The sequence below is a fragment of the Melospiza georgiana genome, chromosome 16, assembly GCF_028018845.1.
Source record: "Melospiza georgiana isolate bMelGeo1 chromosome 16, bMelGeo1.pri, whole genome shotgun sequence".
Taxonomy (NCBI): Eukaryota; Metazoa; Chordata; class Aves; order Passeriformes; family Passerellidae; genus Melospiza; species Melospiza georgiana.
Genome location: NC_080445.1, coordinates 5,568,751 through 5,592,832, shown reverse-complemented (window position 1 = coordinate 5,592,832; position 24,082 = coordinate 5,568,751). Strand labels below are relative to the sequence as shown.

The 24,082-nt window shown below is 46.5% G+C and overlaps 2 protein-coding genes and 1 long non-coding RNA gene across 3 annotated transcripts; 2 read left to right on the top strand and 1 right to left on the bottom strand.

Moving 5' to 3' along the window:
- Positions 1–56: 56 nt before the first annotated feature.
- On the bottom strand, positions 57–4,302 carry LOC131090313 (uncharacterized). The gene is made up of 3 exons (XR_009115313.1): positions 4,225–4,302; positions 3,665–3,901; positions 57–478 (listed from the first exon to the last, which is right to left on the bottom strand). It is a non-coding gene; the product is annotated as an uncharacterized LOC131090313 (long non-coding RNA).
- Positions 4,198–10,654, top strand: LOC131090073 (cytochrome P450 2K4-like). The gene is made up of 9 exons (XM_058035184.1): positions 4,198–4,395; positions 6,529–6,691; positions 6,856–7,005; positions 7,290–7,450; positions 7,887–8,060; positions 8,579–8,720; positions 9,268–9,455; positions 9,944–10,085; positions 10,467–10,654. Exons 1-9 carry the CDS (start codon positions 4,198–4,200, stop codon positions 10,652–10,654), a joined length of 1,506 nt encoding a protein of 501 aa, XP_057891167.1.
- Positions 10,655–14,705: 4,051 nt separating this feature from the next.
- On the top strand, positions 14,706–22,394 carry LOC131090074 (cytochrome P450 2W1). The gene is made up of 9 exons (XM_058035185.1): positions 14,706–14,903; positions 16,517–16,679; positions 18,465–18,614; positions 18,697–18,854; positions 19,282–19,455; positions 20,263–20,404; positions 20,802–20,986; positions 21,457–21,598; positions 22,204–22,394. Exons 1-9 carry the CDS (start codon positions 14,706–14,708, stop codon positions 22,392–22,394), a joined length of 1,503 nt encoding a protein of 500 aa, XP_057891168.1.
- The last annotated feature ends 1,688 nt before the right edge of the window (positions 22,395–24,082 follow it).

Sequence of the window (24,082 nt, the reverse complement as noted above, 5' to 3'; positions counted from 1 at the left end):
AGAAGGAGTTATTACACACTCACCATTGCTTTGTGGAAGCACCAAATTGAGTAACACTTCAGAGAAGAACCTTTATTCATTTTACAGGCAGGGAAACGTCCATGACTTCCATTATTTTCTCTCTCTCACCACGCTGCCTCTCCTAAGAGCCTGCAGACTCAAATTATCAGGTACTTAATTGGAAAATAATTTATTGACAAGCCATGAAAGGCTCGGAGTAAAGCACTAGGGGATTTCATAGCTTGACTTGGGATAGCTGTAGGAAATTAATGAGCTGAACAAGACCAAGCACATTCAGATGCTGGAATTTGTGCCCTTGAGACTGCTGTTCCCAGGCCAGGAGAGAACACACCTCAGAGAAACATCCCTCCAGGATCACTCATTGCTGCCTCACCTCCGCCAGCTCTTACATAAGGCTCTTGCTCCATCACTGCCACAGGCTGTTGTAAACCATTTTTCTCCCTTTCAATTCAGGTTCCTAGACAAGCAAAAATGCAGAATATTGCCAGAATAGTCTGGGGAATGGGGATTTCTGTTGTGGATGATTAATGAAATATTATTGTTTCGCATTTACAGGGAAATCGTAGTTTCATGCCAATAAGGTCAGGGCCTTAATATGTTATGTGCTCCATAAAGATGTACAGAGTGATAGCTCATTTTCTGTTATTACTGAGCCAAAGCCTCATCAGTTTAGAGAGGAATGTTGTAGAAATGGCAACAACTGCACTGAGAGGTGAAACAAACCTTCATCTTAAATTGCTCATTGCAATTCTGGTCCATCTAAATCCACATCTCCACCTGCACCAAGAGAGGGGCCCAAAAGGAAGATGTGGGACCCTGCTCCTGTAGAAACCAACTAATCACCCTTCATGATATGCCTCAAATTTATCTTGGATTAACTCAATTTCTGCAATATGTTGTTGAGAGAGACAGAAGCCAGAGACCCAGAACAAAAAATCCTTGCAGCTGTGTTGAGGCATTTGATTTATCAGCTGTATTTTGAAAATCATCTCTTCATAACCCAACCTACCCAATACTCACCTCCCAGGTCAGGCTGCCTTGACTTGTTGGGGTAAATGGAAGACCATGGTTCTAGCTACAGTTGTAAGGGATTTTACTGTAAATATTTTTGTAGATATAAAATTATATTAAAAAGTACATTATCAGCACCAAAGCCAAGGATCTCCCATGTGTTTTCTCACTGGATGAGACTCTTGAAGGAATGTCATCTATTCAGTCCAAGAAGGAGGCTTTTAAAAGCAACAAAGTTCTCAAGAATGGTAAATGCTTAACACAAGTGGGAAAGAAATACTCTAACCTTAGGCTCTGCACAGGGACAATGCACTAATCTCATGCACAGATTTTTTTATTTTCTTCCAATGACCAGACTCAGCACATATAATCTTTCAACTCAGAAGATGGGAAAAAAAATCAACCCAGGAATCTCTTTTTTTAAAAAAATTGCCATGAAATAAAGATTTTAAAAAATATTTTTTCAGGAGTCTTTCTTCCCAGAGTAGATTTGCAGCCCACACTGGTTTGACAGACGACTGAAAAGAAATTAAAGAATCATTTGTATAAAAATGAGCAAAGTGAACACTTGAGAACACTACCCTGTAGTGATCCTGTAGAAACACAGATTTGCAGGATGGGAAGAAGTGGGTGTAATCCAATAAAACAATGCAATAATGATGAAAAATTGAAAGAGGTCAGAGTCGGAAAGCTTTTGATTTCTTTTTGCACTGGCATTTGTCAAGGCAAGCAAAATCCATTAGCGAGGAGCAGCCTGAGTTTTAACACATCTGGGTCTTTAAAAATGTTAATGTTTAATAGGGTGTGCTCAGGCTTTAAATGTCCCTGGTAACAATGCATGGGCTGATAGGCATCTCTGGGGGCTGTAAAGCAGTGGCAGAGCCTTGCAAGGCACACAGGCACTTGGTGCTCACTCTGCTGGTTTATGATGTTATCAGCAGTCATTGACTGAATTATGGCCTTAAAACAACCCTTTCCCTGCATTATCCTACAGTTACTGTAGCTCTGTTCACCTGTGTGCCATGAGGAGGTGATGTGACCTTCTCCAGATGAGTTACTGAGGTGTTTAAGGCCGGCTCATTGCCCAGGAGGAACTGATGAGTCCCCTGGGCTGTGCCCACAAACTCTGCTCACCTGAAGGGGTTCTGCCCTGGGCTGGTAGAAGGACAAAGACGAGAGCTGGGAGCAATGTTTTACCTCAGTGCTGTGTGGGATCCTCACCTGCAAGCCTGTGCTCAGGATTGCACCCTGGGAGCTGAGGGATGTGAGAGCATCACATTGATTCTATTTTAAAACTGCAAAGATTCCCTCCCTCTGGAGAGCTCATCCCTCCTTTCTCCATGGCTTCAGTCCAGCAGGCTGCAGGTCCAGGGGCTCACTGATTGAAAAAGGGCCTCACTCCATATTGTCACCACAGATTGAAGGCTTAGGGAAGGTGATTTTCCTTGCTCTGGCTCCAACAGAGCTCTGTGTAAACAGGAACAGATTTCCTCCTTTGGTACCCAACTGGCCCCATGCAGGGCTTTTTCCTCCCTCTTACTGCATATTATAAAGTCTCAGGAGTCCCAGCAGTCACACCATTTGCTCAGAGAAGAATCTGGCAGAACAGGATATTCTTGGAAATGTCTGGGAGAGGAAGGTGCAGGCCAAGACCTCTCAGCTGTGCAGCAAATATTGAGATGGATGTGACCATCCATTGCCCTCCTTTCTTTGCCCACCCTGCCTGGTCCTCTTCTGCACAGGGAAGTTCCCCTTGTGAAAAACTCCTCTCCTGATAAACAAGCCTTGGAGAGCAGGCAGATCTGCAGGCAGCTTTTTCATGTCAATCTAGTTAGAGTTTATTGATTCCCCTTGCCCTTGGCTAATGTACTTTTATTATTATTAATAAATAATCATCATTTTCCCATCAGTGTAGCCTGCACCTGGGAGCCTTGGAGAATTCCAGCAAAAGAATTATTAAACTAAAGATTTCTAAAGGGTTCAACAGCAGCACAGCCCAGTAATCTGCCAGAATCTGCAACTGGAGAGTAAAATATCCCCACTGGAAAATATGGGATAGAGCATCAAATCAGCTCCTTCCCCCAGAGCCACCATTTCTACAAGTGGCTTCCTGCTCTTGGTCATTTCTGCTTTGTTGTCATCCCCCAAGGATGCAGAGGGTGGGGGTGGCTCTTGGAGCTGTCACCTGGGCACGTGGGCTCTTGCTTGGGCTTGGGACATGACTCAGTCCCTGCAGGGCCAGAACTGCTGCCATGTGCTCCTCCTGCCTGGCACCTCCATCCTCTGCCTGGCCAGCTGCAGCCTGATCCTGGCTCCTCCCAGGTTAGCAGGATTCAGGATCTCTTTCCCAATCCAGGCAGGATTGCCTGCAGGGGACAGTTTCTCCTAGAGGATGACATGCAGCTGTTCATAAACAGAGGGAATCATCCCCAGCTGCTGAGGCAGGCTTGGCCATCCAGGCACACAGCTCTCTGGGCACTGAACTGCCAAACAGTGACTGACATTTTGGGATTGCTGGTAAGGGACTTTTGGGACAAAGACAGTAACACTGCTAGCAATAAAAACCACTGATTTGCTCAAGGAGATGATTTTAGTGGGGTAGCAGGAAAGCAAAAAGAATCAGAGCTCTCACCTGTAAATAGATCTGCTCCTGTCAGCAATCCTGATTAACACATCTTCATCCCACCATTCCAGCTTGTCCATGGTCAGTCTTGTCCTCCCCAAGGGCTTGCTTACCCTGGGCTGTGAATTGTTGTGGGCTTTCCCACCTGTGCCCTGCTTCCTCCATTGCATCACCGGGGTCCAGATGAGTCCTGTGACCTGGCACAGGGACAGCATCCAGCATGGCTCCTGTCCTTGAGTTCTGACCCTGAAATCACATAGAGAACAACATGCTCGTAACACACATAGTTACTGGAAAACAAACACCTCGTCCCAGTGTTGCAGGTGAAATAAAAGCTCTGGATTATGATAATCCATGGTTCAGAATAAAAGAGGGTGTTTCATCTGGCAGGAAAATGGAGTACATCTGGTCTCAGTGGATGTAAACAAGTCTGCAGAGCCCTTTTCTCTGTGTAAACCACTTCCCCAGAAGGTGTGTTCAGGCAATGACAGAAGGGCTATAAAGGGACCCCGAGATGCTCCTACCCTCAGCTGCCTCTGGACATGGCTGTGCAGAGTCTCCTGCAGTACCTGGGCTCCTGCTCGCTGCTCTGTTTGGCAGCAGGGCTCTTTGCTCTCCTGTACTTTCTCTCCAGCTCCAAGAAGTCCATTTGCAATTTGCCCCCTGGGCCACGACCTCTTCCTGTGATCGGGAACCTGAACGTGGTGGACCTGAAAAAGCCGTTCCAGTCGCTGACAGAGGTAGGGGCTGAGCCAGCAGGCAGGGGGAAATGTGCAATTCCTGCAACGAGAAATGCAGCTGGGGAAATAGAGATGTGGTTCTGCTTGCTTTGTGTGGAGGGCAGCAATGAGATATGTGGCACACAGGCAGAACAACTTTATCTTCAGAGGTGCACACACACACACTTGTATTTATATATATGAACATAAAACAAACACTCCTTTCTTTATACACACCCAAGTGTAGACCTCCCACCCCTCACAATCTACTCCAAATTGTTGGTATTTTGAGCCCTTCAAAGGCTGCAGGTAAAAGACTTGTGTTGCCATCAAGAGAGGTCTCACTGCCACGAGACCTCTAGGAAGGATGTGTGGATGGAAGGGATGAAGCAAGGAAAGGCATCATCCCCAGAGGGACAATTTTTTTCCCCAAAACTAATTACATCTCTGCAATGCACAGCAGAACTCTGCCTCCCCAGCCCTCCCCCTGCACACACTGCTCAGGATGGTTGAGGACTCAATGCATGGATTTTATGTGTCTAGCTAATCAAATTGCTTTTTCTTACACAGCTCCATGGATACTTATATTTCTAAAAGAGAGAGAGAGGAAAAGAACCCACTTAAATATTAAAAAGCCAGGGGCAATGTTTGTTTGAGAAAGTGTCTGCTGTGTTCCCACAGGGACCTGGGGACAATTGAGTGGGAATTCAGATTTTATCTGGTTGCTGTAGAGACAGTTGAGGTGCTGTGAGGGACCTGCCACATGCCCTGTGTGTGTGCTGCTTGCTGGGCACTATGGTGGGGGAAAGCTGGTCCCCAGAGAACTCCTTGAGCATCTGCAGTGGGAGGGCAGTGCAGACACTGCAATCCTCCTGTTAGCTGTGGAAGAAAGGGCATCCTGTGTTGTCAAAGCACAGAATTCTACAGCAGGCACACAGTGCCCATCTGCCCTGATTTATGGGGCAGAGGGTTGTGTAGAGATCAGTTCTGATGGGCTTCTGGTCCTGAGCTCCTGGGTATATTTGAGGATGTCAGTATGAAACTATTTATGAACTATTTTTGGCAGTACTGGGGGATTTTATGATACAAATATCACGTGGCAGCACCAGACTAATTTCCCATAATCTACCAAGGAGCTTTATTTGGGCTTTCAGGCCTGCCACATCCAATACTTGTGCTGCTGAGCAAAACCAGAGGGGCTGCCAAGAAGCACTAATGCAAGGAGATGGCCAAAGGAAGGCTCAGAGCAGCTGTGATTCCCTGCCCCTGGCTCTGCCACTTGCTCTGTGAGCTGCCAGGGATGGAAGAACCAGTGCTAATGTTATCTCCCAAGCCGTCAAACCACTGCTTGATGAAAACAAATTCAATTTGTCTGGTGTAATAACAGGAGCTGCTTCTAATCTGAAATTCAATTTGTGGAATCTATCTAATGCATAGAAAATGGTAAGCCAGGCACATCAGAAACAAGAAGACATTTGGAGAGGATGGCTTGCAGTGTGTTCAAACGAAGCCTAAAATACCAAGTGAATGATTAGCTTGTCAAAGCCACCTTTCAGGGTAACAGATGATTCATTTTTAATTTGCTATAAATGCCTAACACTCCTGTGACATTATCTACCAGAATATGCTTCCTAGTCAGATTCAAGTTTCTGGTGGCCAGCAAATAATTCCATAATGACTGCAACACTACCCACCTTGCCATAATTAGAGACAAGTGCTGTCCTGAAAGAAAGAGTTATTGTCTGGCTTTGTTTCTGCAGGGTTTGTGGCTTCAGCCTCAAAGGTGTGTGCACGCCTGCTTGCCTCAGGTCACCAGTACTACAACAAACAGGCCTGCCTGCAGCAGCATTCTCTAGCCAGCCTCCCAAGGTGGTATTGCTGGTCTGCTACTGCAGAACACCACAGGAATGCAGTGGCACTTTACTGACTGCCCTGATTGGGGCAGTGATAGCAGACACCTTGTTGTGCAAACAGGGTGCAAGCAGAGATGCTGGCAATCGATAGCTGCTGCTCATTGCTTGAATTACAGCAGCACCTGGAGACATCAGGCAGGGCTGGGAGGCTCCTTTTGCTCTAGAAACCACCTAGAGTGGCCAGTACTAGTGTTTGAGTCCAGATCTGGTTTTGAATTAACGTATTTATTCACCTTGACAGCTCTCCAAGATCTATGGCAGCGTCTTCACGGTGCATTTTGGACCCAGGAAGGTCGTGGTACTGGCTGGATATGAAACCATCAAGGATGCCCTTTTAAATCATGCTGAAGAGTTTGGAGAGAGGGCAGAAATACCCATATTTAGAAAAATGACACAAGGAAATGGTAACTGACCTTTTGCTTGGATAAGTTTTGTCTCTGCTCATTACATCCTCAGAGCAGAGAGCACTGTCCTCTTACAGATCAGTTTTTGTGATCTTAGGAGGCACCAGTGTGTAAGAAAATTTATGAACCACAGGTGCCATAAGGATGTTACACATTTATTTTAGGCATAGCATTCAGCCATGGAGAGATGTGGAAAACTATGAGAAGATTTACCTTGTCCACACTGAGAGACTTTGGAATGGGAAAGAGAACCCTTGAGACCCGAATCCTGGAGGAAGTAAATTCCCTTATCAAATATTTTGAATCCTATCATGGTGAGTGTCAAGTCTTTCATCCAGAGACAGAGAACAGGTCTAGCAGAACAATAAAGATTAATGAAAGTTTAACTCTGAGCAAATGGTATCTCGTGGTTAAAGTTCAGCATAAAGTGCATTAGGTTATTGAACCAAGGCCTTAAAACACTGAAACAAAATTCCCTGCTATGAATTCTGGGTGGGGAATGAGATTTCTTTGGGAGCTCAGGACTACATTTCCATAGGAAACCAGACTGAAATGAGCATAGTCATTTTGTCATTTGTTTTCATTGCTTGAAATACAGGGAAACCATTTGATACAAAAATGATTCTCAACAATGCTGTATCCAATGTCATCTGCTCTATATTGTTTGGAGAGAGGTTTGAATATGATGATCCAGTATTTCTAACTTTGCTGAAGCTGATAAATCAAAATACTAAGCTGTTGGGCTCCCCTATGGTGCAGGTAAGAGCTTAATTTTACGGTTTTTGGGGAATATCCAGTTTCAGCATTTGTTCTTCTGGCCTCCCACATATTTCTTCTTGGGAACAAGAACATTATCAGCCAGTCAGCCTGTACAGAACACATCTGTGGTTCTGTATCTGCAATGCACAGATTCATAGGCTCCTGTACTTACTCAGTTAAACCTATTAGTAAAAGAAAAAAAAATCCAAAAGGAACAACTTTACCCTCTTTGAAGAGCAGAAGCACAGTCCCAAACCTGCCTCCTTGAATTACAGAAGGAACATTCTATTTCTGCAGGAATCCAGAGTTCCTTGGACTGTAGAAGGGGGGAATTATAGCCTCAAATGTCAGGGCATAGGACAAGGGACCAGCAGTGTGATTTGAGATACCAGTATGTGTTCAAAAATGCCAATTAACAGTAAAACTTGTCTTGCAGTTATATAACTTCTACCCATCCCTTGGATTTCTGTCTGGAGCTTCCAAGACTGTGCTACAAAACATCCTTGAATTGAATGCTTTTCTCCAGAAGCTCTTCCAGGAACACAAAGAGGAGCTTAATGAAAATGACTTAACAGGCTTTGTCGATGCCTTCCTGGTGAAGCAAAAACAGGTACTTTAAAGCTGAGTCCCAGTGCCTTTCTGTTCCCTTCCCTTAGCTCTGACTTAGGACAGGCCATCTGTCAGGGACTGGCAGTGAGTGGAAACCCAAGAAGTGCAGTGAGCAGAATATATCAAAGAATATATCACACACTGAGCTGCGCTGGATTTGCTCATGGCCCCACTGGAACTGCTAGTTAAAGGGATTTAGTTGTCAAGACATCCCATGAGAGGGAAATAAGTTCCCACTCAGCACACATAAGGAGGAGATCATCCCAAACCTTCCTGCAAGAATGGTACAGTGATAAATAAATTCCAATTCACTGGAATTTTTTCTAATATCTAGACTTGGGGATTACACATATGCTTGGGACCAGACGAATTCCACATAGCATAGGCCGTAATGCTAAAAGACTAAATATTCAGTTTTCCAGCACATATAAAGTCACAGAAGGCTAAAATGCAGATAAAAATGGTGTCCACACAGTCCCATATGGGTATCACTTGCTGTATTACCCCCATGTTTTGAAGGAGTCAAAGAAACCACACACTGCATTCAGCAATGGAAACCTGATGTTTTCAACCCTGGACCTCTTTGCTGCTGGGACTGAGACCACATCCACAACTGTGCGCTGGGGGCTGCTGCTGATGATGAAATACCCAGAAATTCAGAGTAAGGAGGACACATCTCTTGTACAATTTATTGTTGCATGCTTAAGTCTTTGGTTGTGGAAGGGAGTGGAACTCATTCAGTGCTGCCTAGAGTAATTATTCTCAGTGCTCTGAGAGAGACAGCAAGCGTTGACTTTACAAAGGAATTTTATTCAGCTGGATTGCAATAAACCAGCCCAGCCAAGTGGGAGAGGCTGAGGGGCAGCCTACAGACACAGTAAAGCTCCTGGTAATTCACCTGCAGGCTATGGGCTTACGTCACTCAAGGTCCCCTCAGGAGCTGATTCTGATCTGGTTTCTGTTGGAGGGTTATGGGGTAACAAAGGTGTGTAATGAGAGTCAGGCATGAGATGGACTGTAGTGACTCCATTCAAGCTGCCTTAGCTCAACAACAAACCTGAAAGAACCCCACCATGCTCTGACTTACCCACTTCTGCCCTTCCCAGATATTTACAGCTTTCCCTTTTCCTCCTCTCTGCCAAACTGGTAGCCATTTCAGTTACAAGATGAGATTGTTATCAGCTTCTTAATCCTTTCCTCCCTTCAAGGAAAGATTCAGGAAGAAATGAACCATGTCATTGAACCAGGAGAGCTGCCTAAGTTGGAGGACAGGAAAAAAATGCCTTACACAGAAGCAGTAATACACGAAATACAAAGGTTTGCCAATATCGTCCCCATGGGCGTATCCCGATCGACTCCCAGAAATGTGAATTTCCGAGGCTACGTGATTCCTAAGGTGAGCTCTGAGGCTGCCAGCTTGTGCTGCACAGATTCCTCACAGCTTTCTTTAAAGCAGATGAAGAAACACATAAATAACTAAAATCATGGTGATGCATGGTTTAGTCTGTGCTGTGACCCTTTGTCTCACATCCAGGATAATTACTGTAAACATACAATGGATTGTGGTCTGGTACAGTTGTTTGAATCATGATTAACCAGAGATTTAATTAAATCACACTGGTTTGAATCTTTTTATGTCAAATGTGGGACCTCTACCCCAGCACCTTTGTTGAAAGATCTGACTGTGTAAGAAAGGAATGTTTTGTGGTCCAAAAAATAAAACAGCAGTTACTGAAAACAGACAGAGCCACGATGGGGCAGAGAGACATTCCCCAGTTCTATCAGTCATGTCTTATTTGCCCCTTCACATTAAGAAAAAGAACACAGTCTGTCTCATGTAAGGGAGTGATCTCCTGTTCCATGAGTTTCTTTGATCCCTTTCAGGGTACTGAGATTATTCCACTGCTGACCTCTGCTCTGAATGACGAGTTACACTGGAAAACCCCGCATCAGTTCAACCCTTCCCATTTCCTTGATGCCAATGGGAACTTCATTAGGAGAGAAGCATTTATTCCATTCTCCATAGGTAAGAGGGGTGTGGGTACAAGGCTAATGGCAGTTCCCCCTGATTTCAGGAAAAAAGTATGAAAGCCAGGGACACAGAACAGAGGGTAAAGGATTTCTGGTCATTTCTCCTATCCACCACTGCTGTAGGTAACCACCTCTTCTTTGACAGAGATGGGAGACATGGATTTACTCACAGTCACTGAACAATTTCATATATCTAAAGACTTCTGTGTAGTTTGAGACCAAATCAGTAGCACTCTAATATACACAGAGAGAAGGAAGGGAAAATTTCCTACCTCAGCAGCCTGCTCTTCCAGACTATCTCCTGTTTAGAAGGTCTCAGACAACAACACTAACAGTTACTGTGCTGACCATTAACTTCTCCCCTGGTTGTCTTCAGGGAGAAGGGCTTGCCTTGGTGAAGGACTGGCCAGGATGGAGCTGTTCCTCTTCTTTTCGGGCTTGCTCCGCAGATTTGTTTTCCAGCCTCCTCCAGGAGTGGAGAAGTCAGACCTGGATCTCACTGCTGATGTTGGCTTCACCTTGACTCCCATGCCTCACCTGGTCTGTGCTGTGCCCTGTGAATGATCAAACAGCACAGCATTAGAGTAGTGAACACTTCAAGCTTTAAAGCAAATCTAGCTACAGTGGGGAAAAGCTGTCCCTGAGCTTTAGGGGAAGGAGACATCAGCACTGTTACTTTATTTTCTCTCATTTGTGACATCCTCTCCAACAGCTCTTGCAATGTCTGTATAATGCAAACCCTTCAGACAGCTCTAAGTCCTGCTCTCAGAAAATGTGATTCATTCCTGGAACAGCACATCAGAGTTGCTGTTTTCAGGGCAGTTTGAAAGAGAGAAATGCCTTCAGACCTCCTCTGTAGATGTAACCCATCAGAGCTCTCCCCTGGCAGCCTCTATGGGGGATTTCTCAGCCCAAAGTCCAAGCCCTATAGCAAAGCTGATTATAAGTGGCCCAGCTGGAGACAAGAGACACTCAAAGGATCTGGAAATCTCCTCAGGATGGTTGTTCAGCTGAGCCTCAGACTGAGCTTCCATTGTGCCACACAACCTGCCTTATCTTTATTACAGAGTCCCAGACACAAGGGTGTGACACAGGCTGATGCCAAGACCCAGGCACGGGACAGTTATCAGAAAACATCTAAGTGCTTTGGGAAATGGGTTCTTTCCACCTCACACAGGCACTTCATGCTGAACAGCCCATTTATGATGGGGCCAATTGAGCAGCTTTCTGCTTCTGCAGAAATGCCTAAGAAAGGCATTTCTACCACTCCCTCACCTCTCCTGGCTTCATGCTGGCTCTGGCACTTGTCCAATCCCTTATTAGGCCATCTTGGATCCCTAAGCTGGCAGAAAATGAGCAGCCATGGCAAGGGAAGAGTTTCTGAATCAGCTGAAGCGATACCAGCCTGCGGCAGGGCAGTGAGCTGGGGCTGGGCAGCGACTGCCACGCTCCAGCAGAGAGCTGGGAGAGGCTCAGCCCCTGCTCCCTGCTCCACCTGCACCTCAGGGGCTGTGCTTGCTCTGCAGATCTTCTCTACCCTTCACAGAGAGAAAGGCTCCTTCAGGGGATGAATCAGCTGCCATGAGGTTGTCATTTCTCACCTCTGCACTGACTGCAGGGTGAACTATCATCCACAAACTCCTAATTCCAAACTTCAGTCTCAGTTACCAGGGGTATTGTGATGAATAGGTCCATTCCACTGAAAATGGGGCATAAAACTGAAATTACTGTTGTTTAAAGTTGAGCTGCGTGCAAATGGAAGGAAAGAAAGGAGAAAGAATATGAAGGGATGACAAAGTACAGCGGCCTCTGGCCAAGATACTGACTCTCCTCACTAGCTTCAGTTCACACAACTAAAGGCAGCTCTCTCACAGTGATTCTGCACCTTCCACTCGTGCTGGTGTTGCCCTTGGTCAGGGCTGTACCACAGCCGCAGCTCCAGCTCCTGGGCTCAGCTCGGGGAGTGCTCTGTGACAAGGAAGCCTCTGCTGCTGCGCTTGCCTGCGTTTGTTTTGCTGTTGCTCTGTTTGCAATCCAACTACTGCAAGCCTGACCTTATCACCTACTTAATCATTAAATATTTTGTTCTGTTGCTGTTGATCTGTCTGGTGTGACAGTATGCAGTTGATTTCAGGTCAAACTGATAAAGCTGGGCTGCACCACCTTCAATACCCCTGCACGAGAGAGGTGAGCACAGGGCTCCGTGGGCAGCCTGCAGCCAGGACATGTTCAGCAGCACAAAGAGTGACAATACTGACAACCACAAACACCTCAAAGGAAATATTCCATGGATTCCATGGATTTCTAAAAAAAAAATTCCATGGATTTCTAACTCCAGAAAATCCCAACTGCCGTGTGAGGCAGGACATGGCTCTGCAAGGCTCTCTGCTGTGGCCCCTTTCAGTGGTTCCTGTGTCTCCTGCCCTTGCTTACAAGGAACTCATCTCAATAAAAGCCAGCAGGAATTATCCAAGGCTGTACTGCTGGTCAAGAATGGGACTGGCAGGGGAGGTGCAGAGATTTTGGGGTGTTTAAGTTAAAGGATGCAGGGCTGGTGGCCCAGGCTGGCTGACTGGCAGTGCTGTGGTTGCCTTTAGGTGGCCAATACCCAACATTCCACATCCTCACCAGTACCACCAGTCACAAGCGGTGGCAGAATGCCACGTGGGCATGAGGGATGGAGGACAACTGGGCCAGGAGCACCTTGAGGGGCCTGGCTGCCCCAGGAATGCACCCAGAGCAGTGTCAGTGCCTGGCAGGTGCTTTGTGCTCGGCTCTGTGTGCTCAGGCAGGGCAGCACGTAGCAGCTCGGCTCTGGAGTGAAACACAAAACACGTACCAGACACATCAGTGAGACAGGAATTTCTTGTCATCGCAAGACTTTTACTTCCCTTTGTCATTTTAATGCATTGCACTCAGAGCCTGCCTTGGAAAAAAAACCACAATACACTCCCCCTGGCTTTTCAGAGATAATTTAAGTCTCTTTCTGAAAGGCCTTTTTATGAGTTCAGAGGCTCCCAGGGCAAGGTGAAATACCAGGAGAGCAGCAGCAACACATAACTTTTGCCCCGCAGGGTGCTGCTGGTCCAAGAAAACCCTGCAGGAACAAACATTTTGCCCAGGCACAGAGCATGTGCCATTGCAGGTCCTCATGGCAGTGCCCACGTTGTGCATCCTGTGCCAGCCATGTTCCTTCCTGCCTGTCTTTACAGCCCCTCTGCCTCTGAGCTCATGGAGCAGGCAGGGCTGAGTCATCCTAGGCATGCTCTGGGGGAAAACGTTGCCTCCAGCCCATTTCTTGGAAGCTAATAAAAAAATAAATCTCAGAAATGTTGCGACACACTTGCTGCTCCTGCTTCTGGGTGGCTGTTGTGCTGCAACATCTCCTCACCACACAGGCAGCTCTGGTGAGTGCCCAGCAGTTGTTTGTTCCAGGACCCTGCTGACCATGCCCCACTCTGGATCAGATCCACTTCCTTCCCTGCCTGCTTTGCATTTACAAGGCTAAGGACCCATATTTGCTGAATAATGGCCTTTATATGATCTAACCTTTGGACAAATGTACCTTTAGCCTTGTGTTTCCTCATCATGTAAGACAGCTCTTTCTTCCCTGAGTGATCGTATTCCTTTGGCTGGTTATGCCAAACTTCCTCCTGAAAACCACTGTGCAACAACTAGGTAACCTCAATTATTTTCTAAGCGAGGCTTATGCCTTGATAAGGATGCAAGCTCCAGGTGTTTAGTATCTTTAACTAAAAATCATTCCATTCTCCTGTCTTGTTCCCCTTCTGGAGCCTGCCAGGGCAGCTGGCTTCATTAATTTCGTTAACTTCTTCCCTCTATCCCCTAGAAGCTGCTCTCACAAAATGAAGTCCTCCCAGAAGCTTCAAATCTAATTTTGTCTTGCCATTGCACTCATGAATCCACTCATGATCACTTGATCCAAGCTAATTTTCTGTGGCTAGCTATTACATGTCTTCCACCTCAGACACAAAGTCTGAAATCACATCCCTCCCGGGCAGTTCAGAGCTGACTTTATGAAGGAGTTTATGGGCTACAACCCCCCAGGGATAGCTGGGCTTTACCATTATTAACAACCTTTGATCTCCACTTGACATCAAGACAGCCAAAGTCTCCTGTAAAACTACTGATATTTTTCTCTAGTAACATGGAGATCTCAAATCCTACCTAAGCCTGAATCTGGAGGTTCTAATAGGATTCCAAGAGCCTTTTTATTTCCCTGTGTCAGCAGAGTGCTTGGAGGGTCATAGTACTGCTAATGAAGGACCTTGAGGTCTCAGGGAGGAGGAGGTTACAGAGGAATGCCAAGCACCTTTTCCCATGTATATGTTCTTGCACACACATGCATGGGTTTGTAATTTGAAACTCTCTTTACTTCTGGACAGGCTTTGCAAACTGCTTAGACCACATTCTCTGAGGTGTTTAAAGAGGGTGGAGTATGCAGTATTTATTTAGGTACTCTACAAACCTTAATAAGAATTGAGTGCTTGTAGCAATTGCAGAGAGCAAACAGAGAGCCAGCTGGCAGAAACTGAACAGTGCCACTGCATTTTTATTGCTTCTAACCCCAAAAACCAGATTATTACTAAAAAAAATGTCTTTTTTAATTTCATTACTCTCTGATCCAGCATTAGTTTGTCTGCTGTGCGCAGCAGTATTATTAGCTGTAGTCTATTTTTCAACTGGCTATAAAAATTCAGCTTTTAAATTACCTCCTGGTCCAACTCCTCTTCCGATCATTGGTAACCTGCACTTGGTGGATCTTAGAAGGCAAGATAAATCACTAATGAAGGTAGGACAAAAAAACCCTAACCCAGACTCTCATAGATTTTTAAGTTGCCTGGGATGTATCAGTGAGAACTTTTTGTCTTTTTTAATTCAAACTAAATTGTAAAGGTGTGAAAATTGCTTTATGATATCTTTCTGGGCTTCTTCTAGTCAATGTCTGTGTTGGTGCAATGTAATTTAGGAGCAATCAACCATTAAAAAAAGACCTTTGGGTAATATGGGATTTCTTAATGTAATTGTGGTGATGTACATGAAGTCTATAATGCTCGTGGGATTTGAAATATTAATTTGACAGCTTGGACACCCAGAAATCTTTTAAAGCATTAGAATATAACTAACATAAATTAAATTGCTTCCATCCCCAATGCCCCGAAGATCTGGCAAGAGGAATTCCACAATGCAGTGACCCCAAAACTGCCGCGGAGAGGCCAAATCCAGAGTCTGCTCTGCAAAATCCCTTTCCCTCTAGATGAATGGGACATGCATTAAAGTCTAGATGGCAGTGCAAGGGAGGGATGGGAAAGCTGTGCTAAGGAACAGAGTGAATAACCTGTGAGCTCTTCCAATAACCTGTAATTAGGAAAACTTACCCCACTGTGTGCAGGATGAGGCTTCTCCTGGGGCTGCTGGGCATTCCCGCCGGCTTTAGAGGATGGTTCCTCTGGGATGGTTCTTTTGGGATGGTTCCTTTGGGATGGTTCCTTCAGGGATGGTTCTCTCGGGGATGGCTCCCTCGGGGCTGACCCATGCTGGGGTCACGGAGAGAGTGAGCAAACAGGCAGGGGGGTTCACAGCCAGGTGTGACACCCATGCTCAGCAAACACGGGCTGTGCTGCCACGGGGCGAGGCCCCAGCACCTGGAGCTGTTATGGGCAATGTCAGGGTTGGGGTCAGTTTACCCAGCAGGGCTGGGCAGACGCTGCTGCAGCCTCTGAACGGCGCTTTGGAATTACCTCCGCGTGCTTTTGTCCCTTACTGGGCTGTGCTTGGTATTGCCTGTGTTTGCCTTGGCTTTGGGATCTCTCCAGAGGGGTTATCCCTCCATCTCACCCCACGGAGAGCAAAGAATGGTGTTTGCACAAAGCAGATGGCACCGACTGGGGTTTGTTGGGGGGGCAATGAAGGGTGCCCCCATTGTCCTGTGAAAGAGACACTGCTCCACTAGCAGCAGGATGCAGGAGTGCTTTAGTACATCAGGAGCATCAGACCACAGCTTTCTTCTGTGACAGCATCATTATTTGCACTGAACTATCTTCTCTTTTTTAGTCTTTCTCCAGTTTGCCAACTTTAGCTGCAATTTGAGGTCCAGTCTTTAGATCTTTTTTTTTTGTTTTCCATTTATTTTCTCCTTAACGGCAAAACCAGATTAGTGATGCACTGATGGGGCTGGGGGCTCCTTCATGGCAAGAAGTCTGAATTCCATACAGATGTCATCAAGGCATCTGTACAAAATGCCTCATGTTTGACCACGGTGAGCTCTGGCTCACAGGTGCCCTTCTGCAGGTGGTGGCTCTGCAGGACACCAGGATGAAAAATGTCCTTTCAGACAGCACAAAGTGCTGCTCCATGCACTCTCCCTCCCTTCCTGACCATCACAGCTCGCCTCTTTTTTTTCAGCTTGCAGAAAAATACGGCCCCATCTTCACCCTGCACTTTGGGTTCCAGAAAGTTGTGGTGCTGACCGGGTACGAAGTTGTGCGAGAGGCGCTTGTGAACTACACAGAGGAGTTTGTAGACAGACCATCCATCCCAATATTTGACCAAATTCAGAACAAAAACGGTACTAGAGCAATGAGGGGGGGTGGGAGGACAACACTGTCGCTTAGTGCCCGTGATGATGATGATGCCCAACTGTGCATCCCTGGAGCCCAGCTTTTAAACATCCCCTTCTGAAGCCAAGTGACAGCAAACATTTGGCTTTCCCTGCACGCAGTGGCTCCTGGCTTTCCATCATTTCTGCTGATGCACTTGCAGCCCGTCCGTATCCAAAGAGTTGAGGGGTGGGAGGAGTGGGATTTTGGAGGCACTGTGGTAACTCCGGGGTTAATCTCTGTGCGATGTTGGTGTGAGCAGCTCGCAGTCACCACTGGTTTATGAACCCTCCTCACATTTCCAGGAGACTTTGGACTACCTGGCTTGGCTGCTGGGAGCTGTCGGGTTTTTCCCTTTCTCCCAGTGCCTTTGTCCTGTCAGTTCCCACACCTTTGCCTCCCCACAAAAGTTCTCAGGTTGTCCAGCCTGAAACAGCTTCAGAAGCAAGAGGCTGAGGCTGGAAATTCAGCCCTACAAACAATCCCATCGTTTTTCCACCCCTGACTATTTCAGAGGACTTCTTGCTTTGTCCATCCTCTGCTTCATGTAAGGCTTTAGCTGGGAGAACAAAAGGCAGCTTTAAATGTTGGTCACAGGCTGAAGCTGGGATTAGAATTAGAAATTAAATTACCCAGCCATAATATCAATAGATTAATTTATTACTACATAAATAAAAGGAATCAATGAGGAAAAAGGTATTTTTTGGAGCTGATTTACATGTAAAACATCCCTGTGGGAGAATATCAGTATTGCAGTGCAAGTCCTTTCACATTTACCTTCTCAGCCCAAGTCTGAGGCACTTAGAAGTACCCAGAGATGGAAGCTATCATTGTAGTTAAGCAACAATGGTCACAAATTTTCCCATTAAACATTTTTTCTTCAGAAAGTGCCAATTTGTTGACTGTGAAGATGGTCTCAGAAAAGGAATGATCCAGATGAAATTGCATAAATTAAAGAAAAATTAAAAATTGAAGTTTAGAAATTTGCTCTGACATTTTTAGAGCAAAAAGTTTTGCTATCCAAATTAAAATTACGCTGCTTTAAAACAGAAAAGCAAACCATATTTAAAAGCCTCACAGCCACGATGAAGATATCCATTCAGCTTTTCAACTGACCACAATCTGAGATAGTTTTTGGATTATTGACCCGACTTTTTCTTTACAGCACTCTGACAGGATGAAATACCCATCCCTGCTTGGAGGTGCTAGAGATCATCGTGGCATGAGCTCAGAAACCTCCACAAAAATGTCAGTATTTTCACCACTGCTGAAAATACAGCACTGCTGGGAATCTCCATAAAACACTTTAGGGTTGAGGAGACTGAATTATCCCATCCTACACAGTTAAATTACCTTTATGACTAAAATAGGATGAAGGGAGAAGCTTCAGACACACAAGGTGCTTGAGGCCCTAGAGTTGCAACCAGCAGGGTGACAAATGTCCCGTGACAAACTCAAACCAACGTCTCCCCCAGCTTTACAGGCAACCCATACTGGTCTGAAAGCCACACCTGCCACTCAGGAGAGGACTGGGGTAACTGGGCTGGGAGGGAGCTTGCTTTTCTCAGTGAGGATGGAGCTGAGAGGATACAGGGATGAGGCACACAGAAAGGGGAGACCTTCAGTCCCTAAATCCATGTGAAAACAGGCAGCAGAAACACCTGGGGAGCTCCCTGCTCACCCAGTGCCCTGTTTGGTTTGATGTGCGGGCTCCTCTGTGCCTGAGCCCAGCACATTTCTCACGGGCTGCCCAGGTCTGTTCTTCTCCATCGGGGAGCTGTGGAGGACAACGCGCAGGTTCACCGTGTCCAGCATGCGCAACCTCGGCATGGGCAAGCAAATGATAGAGGGCAGAATCTTTGAGGAGCTCCACTTCCTCATCGAGATGATCAAATCCTTCAAAGGTGAGCTGGGGACCATCCTGGGGCTCGGGTGTGTCACGGCTGCTCCACGTCTCACAGCTTTCCCACCCTGCTCCTGCTGCAGGGGAACCTTTCAGCCTGCCCTCCTTCAACTGCGCGCCCATCAACGTCACCTTCATCATGCTCTTTGGGGACAGGTTTGACTACAAGGACCCAACATTCCTCACTCTCCTAAGGCTCATAGATGAAATTATGATTCTTCTGGGATCACCAAATTTAAACGTAAGTAAACTGTCCCACACATAAACACTTTTTTACGTGAGCCAGCCGTAGGGTGTGGCTCACATAACTTTACCTCAGCAGTTCTCAGATGTTCAAAACCAGCCATTACACCTAAAACATGACAGTTCTCCACGTGCCACTTGGGTCACCAAAATCTGCTGCCACATTCCCCTTCTCCACTTTCCTTCTGACCCATCCTGCACATCTGTGTGGAGCTAAAATGAGATCTGAACCATGGTTACTTTAGCTTAGGAAAATCTGCCTGGGAAGTCCCTGGGATGCTGAGATATTGCTACTAAAGACAAAACCCAACTGATTCATTGGCCCTTAGGAAAACAGCTGTTTCAGCATGCACCAAGGGGATTCTGTGTGATTCTGTGTGGTATTTCTGCAGGCCTAATGCTTCTCTTTTTAAATTTCTCATTAGTATTTCAATTTCTACCCGTTCCTTGGATTTCTTTTCAAAACCCACAAGATTATGCTCAAGAAAATCGAAGATGTGCGTGCCATTTTAAGGCAATACATGAAGGCCAGCAGGGAGGACATCAATGAGAACAGTGTGAGGAGCTATATTGATGCACTGATATTCAAGCAACAAGAGGTATTGGGCTGCTTAGCTCTGTTGGCTGTTTGCAATGTTTCCTTTGGATTTTCTAGCTGAAAGAGTTGCTGAGTCTTGATTTCAGTCATGCTGTGTAAATCTATTGAAATCCATGCTGTTACTCCAGTGGTACTTAAATCAGATGTGAGACTCTTACAATTGGTACATTTTTCTATCAAAATTAAGACACAAAAGCTACTCTCAGTCCACTCCTGAAATAGTAGCACTAATAATGTGAGATCAACCACTCACTCCTAATAGAAAATGCATGAATTCACATGAAAGCTGACTCTGCCTTTCTTTTTATGAAAACAAATCAATTAATCATTGATACTGTTGCTCCATCAAGATGAATGATCCCCTTAAAGAACTTGAATGATAAATCATCAGTACAAGTCCTAAACCTGCCCTGCATCTTACTTAGCAGAGGCTTGGCAGTTTCACACATCAGTTGGTTTCATTCAACACAAAATATTTGGGCTCTGAGCTTTTTCTTCTTTCCAGCTGGATCCAGGCTGACCTTAGGCACTAAGAATTCTATTCAGCTATGTGGAGGAGGAGTTATCACAGTTCTAAAGCCCAGGCAGGAATGGCCTGAAAGGTGATTTTAAGCACCTCCGAACCTTCCATCTGTGGTGCTCCAACTCTGGTGGATGCTGTGCATACAAAATCAGGTCTATTTTATCACCCAGTTCACAAGCACAAGACCACAGCCAGCTGTGCTGTTGGTAATGCAGCATTTCCTGAGCTTGCTGAGTACTCAGAATGATGATTTTATGACTTTTCTTACCTCTTGTGTTTTTCAAGGAGAAGCACAAGAAAGACAGCCTCTTCCATGATGACAACTTAATGGCATCCATACTTGACCTGGTCATGGCTGGAACAGAGACCATTGCCACCACCCTCCAGTGGTCCATCCTGCTGATGATGAAATACCCAGAGATTCAAAGTGAGCAGCTTTTACCTACTCCATCCATGGCAAGGCTGAAATGGGGAAGAAAGAGGCCTGGCCTCAGATCCACATCAGCTCTTTTGCCTGAGCAGCTGAGTCCTAGCTCTCTTCTGTGATAAACTGCTAATGTAACTAGGTGTTGATCAAAGCCACAATAAAATAGCCCTTTTGGCTTGCTGGGAGAGAGGATGGGTGGAGATCAGAGTATGATGTTGCAGAAAAAACCCACCCACACACCTGAATTGAACACAGAGCAGGGAAACCCACACTGCTGCTGTAAGAATCCTTTCTCTCTTCAAACTCTGGAAAAACAGGGGCTTTTCCCCCTAAACCAAACCCAAGGAGGGAGCTGGCTTCCTTGCTAGGACACATCCCTTTTGTTTGTTCCTTCCAGAAAAGGTCCAGGAGGAGATTGGGAGAACGGTGAAGGCTGGGAGCTGGGCCACGTACGAGGACAGGAGGAGGATGCCCTACACCAACGCGGTGCTGCACGAGGTGCAGAGGTTCATCACCCTCCTGCCACACGTGCCCCGCTGCACGGCTGTTGACACCCACTTCAGGGGCTACTTCCTGCCCAAGGTAGGTACCTGCTGCCTCCCAGGAACACAAAACCCTCCCCAGATCCACCACTGCCCCTGGAGAATGGTTTCTTAGAGGGAATTGCATGACAGAGTCCAAAACCACCTCCAGAAGGATTTTATACCGAGCCCAGAGTTGTCATAGGACTCAGTCCAGTCCCCCTCATGCTCAGGACTTCCTCACTCCATGAGCAGCCCTGGTTTACCTCCTTGCTGCCATCTGCACAGTGAAGTATCTGCCAAAGAATTGCAGGGTCTTACCTTCCACTTGAGGTTTTCACAGCACCCTGTGGGGTTCGGCTTCATTCCTTGGCACTAGTGGGAAAATCTCACTGATGTCTCTCTGCTGGATGATGGGATAAAACCCTCATGGTCTCCAGCAACCCCAGGTGGGGCAAATCTGGGACACCAAAGCCTGTGTGAGAAAATGAACCAAAACAATCTCTGTGCCTTTGTGTACTTTTCTTCCAGGGTATAATTGTAATCCCATCCCTCACCTCAGTGCTGCTGGATAAGACACAATGGGAGACACCACATCAGTTCAACCCCAACCACTTTCTCGATGCTGAAGGGAATTTTGTAAAGAAAGGAGCTTTCCTGCCTTTCTCCACAGGTAACTAAAGGGCTGACCTGCACAGAGCTGGGGCTGTGGCAGAGCCACTTTATTACAACACACATTAATGAGTCTTCATGCCTAAACACTGCCCCTAATTCAGTCAATAAGCAACCAGAAAAGTGAATGGAATCAATTGTTCTGCATCTGGGCAAATGGCTGCTCTCAGAGCACAGCTCTCCCACTGCTAAATATAGCACACAGAAGGGCAGTAAAAAGAAGCACACTTTTATCTAAAAGTAGTATATGAGGATAAATTCCACAGGAAAGTGAGTTTCAAACTATTCCACTTTGGAAGGAGGTGGGATTCTTCTATCAGGCTGCTTTCCAAAAGAAAGTGTTAAAGATGCTGAAAGGGTTGGAAGAGCTAAGGAGAGGAGAGGGCACACCATAAATGTGCAATAACCCTGCAGGATGGCTGCAGCCTGTGACAAAAGAGACCAGAGAGGAACCTTCAGCAGCACAGGCCCCTCTACTCCAAAATGCTTTAGTGCATTTCAAGGTTTCTCTCCTGCTCCCATTGCAACATCTCAGATGCTAAATGTCCATGGCAAACATTCCAGTTGGATTCTCCCATGAGGTGAACTCTCTGCTTGCACCCGCAGGGCGGCGGAACTGCATCGGGGAAAGCCTGGCCAAGATGGAGCTCTTTGTCTTCTTTGTAGGGCTGCTCCAAACATTCACCTTCCGACCCCAGCCGGGAGTTTCAGAGTCTGACCTGGACCTCACCGTCCCCCAGACGACTTTCACATTGAGGCCTCAGCCCCAGGCAACCTGTGCTGTCCTGAGGGAATAACCACGGCCTTGTCCCAGAGCTTTGGGGTCCAAGACCTCAGATTGGCTCAAACTCGCCATTCCCCACCCTGCCCCAGCACCACATCCCCTTCCCACTGCCTCCATCCACCCCCTGCACTGCTCCATCCCCCCAGGGCTGCTCTTGGCTCCTGTGCCCTGGGGGAGATGCAGACACAGCCATGGTGCTGCCCATCACACCCCACTTCCCAAGATGTGCACGGAGCTGGTGAAGGGACCAAGCTGCTGCTCTGGCGCAGGGGATGCAGCCCATGAGCAGCAGGGGAACACTCAGGCTCCCAAAACCTCACAGAAATCGGCCTGGAATCCTGAGGAAGAACAACCCACAATTTGCTGGAACCTGCAGAGAGACACTGTGGGTCACAGGCTCGGGCCATCCATAGACACCTCCTGAGCTTTTCCACAGCTCACAGCAAAATCCTGCCAGGATTTCACCCGCCAGGCAGCCAAGCCAAACACCAAGAGTGAAAAAATTGATGGGTCCATGTGGTTTGAGGACTAAATCTGCCTGGGAACAGTGTCCTGGAAGATGCCCCAGAGGCTGCAAACCTGTTCAGAGAAGCAAGTGCTGCAACCAAGCTCAACACTGCTCCCCAGTCGGAGCAAAACAGGAGCTGCATTCCTGAGTTTACAATTTAAATCATGAGGCCACATGAGATTTGCACCAGCATCCGGTCATAAAGGGCTAATGACACAAAAATAAACTACACCCACTGCTAGTTTGACACATCTCTGTGCTTCCTGACCTTGTTAAACAGCAGCAAAGAGTGTTCCCTCTCTTCAGATACCCTGGTTAATGTTACCCTACACCAGCAGTCATTTGGTGTTTGGGATGGTCTGGCCTTTGGAACCAGCCATGCAATTCCCCTGCAAAGGCAGTCTAATTTCACAGTGCTTGTTTTGCACACACACATGCACAGTGAATGGGGATCAGGGATTAAAGCAGAGCTGGTTTTGGTTGGCTACCTTTCCTCTGTAGCTCAGCCTGGCTGTTGTCTCTATCTCACTCTTACATGCCATCATATTCCACAATCTTATTCCAGCTGAGGCAATTTCCCATCCATTTACCTGCTGTGACTTCCCACTCCTCCACATGCATTTTCTTATCATGTGCTTTATCATATTGTTTGTTTCCCCTTGATGGGAACCCAATAAAGTTCTAAACCCATGTCCTCATTACATTTCCTATGCCTGGCACCCAACTTTGCAGCACACAGAAATGCAAACACCATGAAAGGTTGGTGCTGAGCCCAGAGTGACAACAGATAAAATGTTGGATGAGAAGTTCTGCATATGCTCATCCTAGTAAACACCAGCCCCTCCATACCTGCAGGGTGGTTTCACCAGGGCAAATTCCTCAGCTGTGGGCTATGAGTCAGCCCTGGGGACAGCCTCAGTTCTTCACTTCTGTGCCTCTTGCTGCAGAGGCTGAATTAAAGGTTGCACCACAGCCTCCCTGCTGCTGGTGCTGCCCTCTGCTTGGTGCTTTGGATGGGAAGGCAAGGAGAGACAGGTAAAGCAACTGGGGAGCAAACCACATAGCAGCTCTGTGCAGGAAGCCTTGGTCTTGCTGAAATAAAACAATACTTTTGCCTTTGGCTTCAGAAAAGCCAGGACTGTTCCTGTTTTAACCCCTCCAAAATAACATGGACTCAAAAGATAGATAAAGCA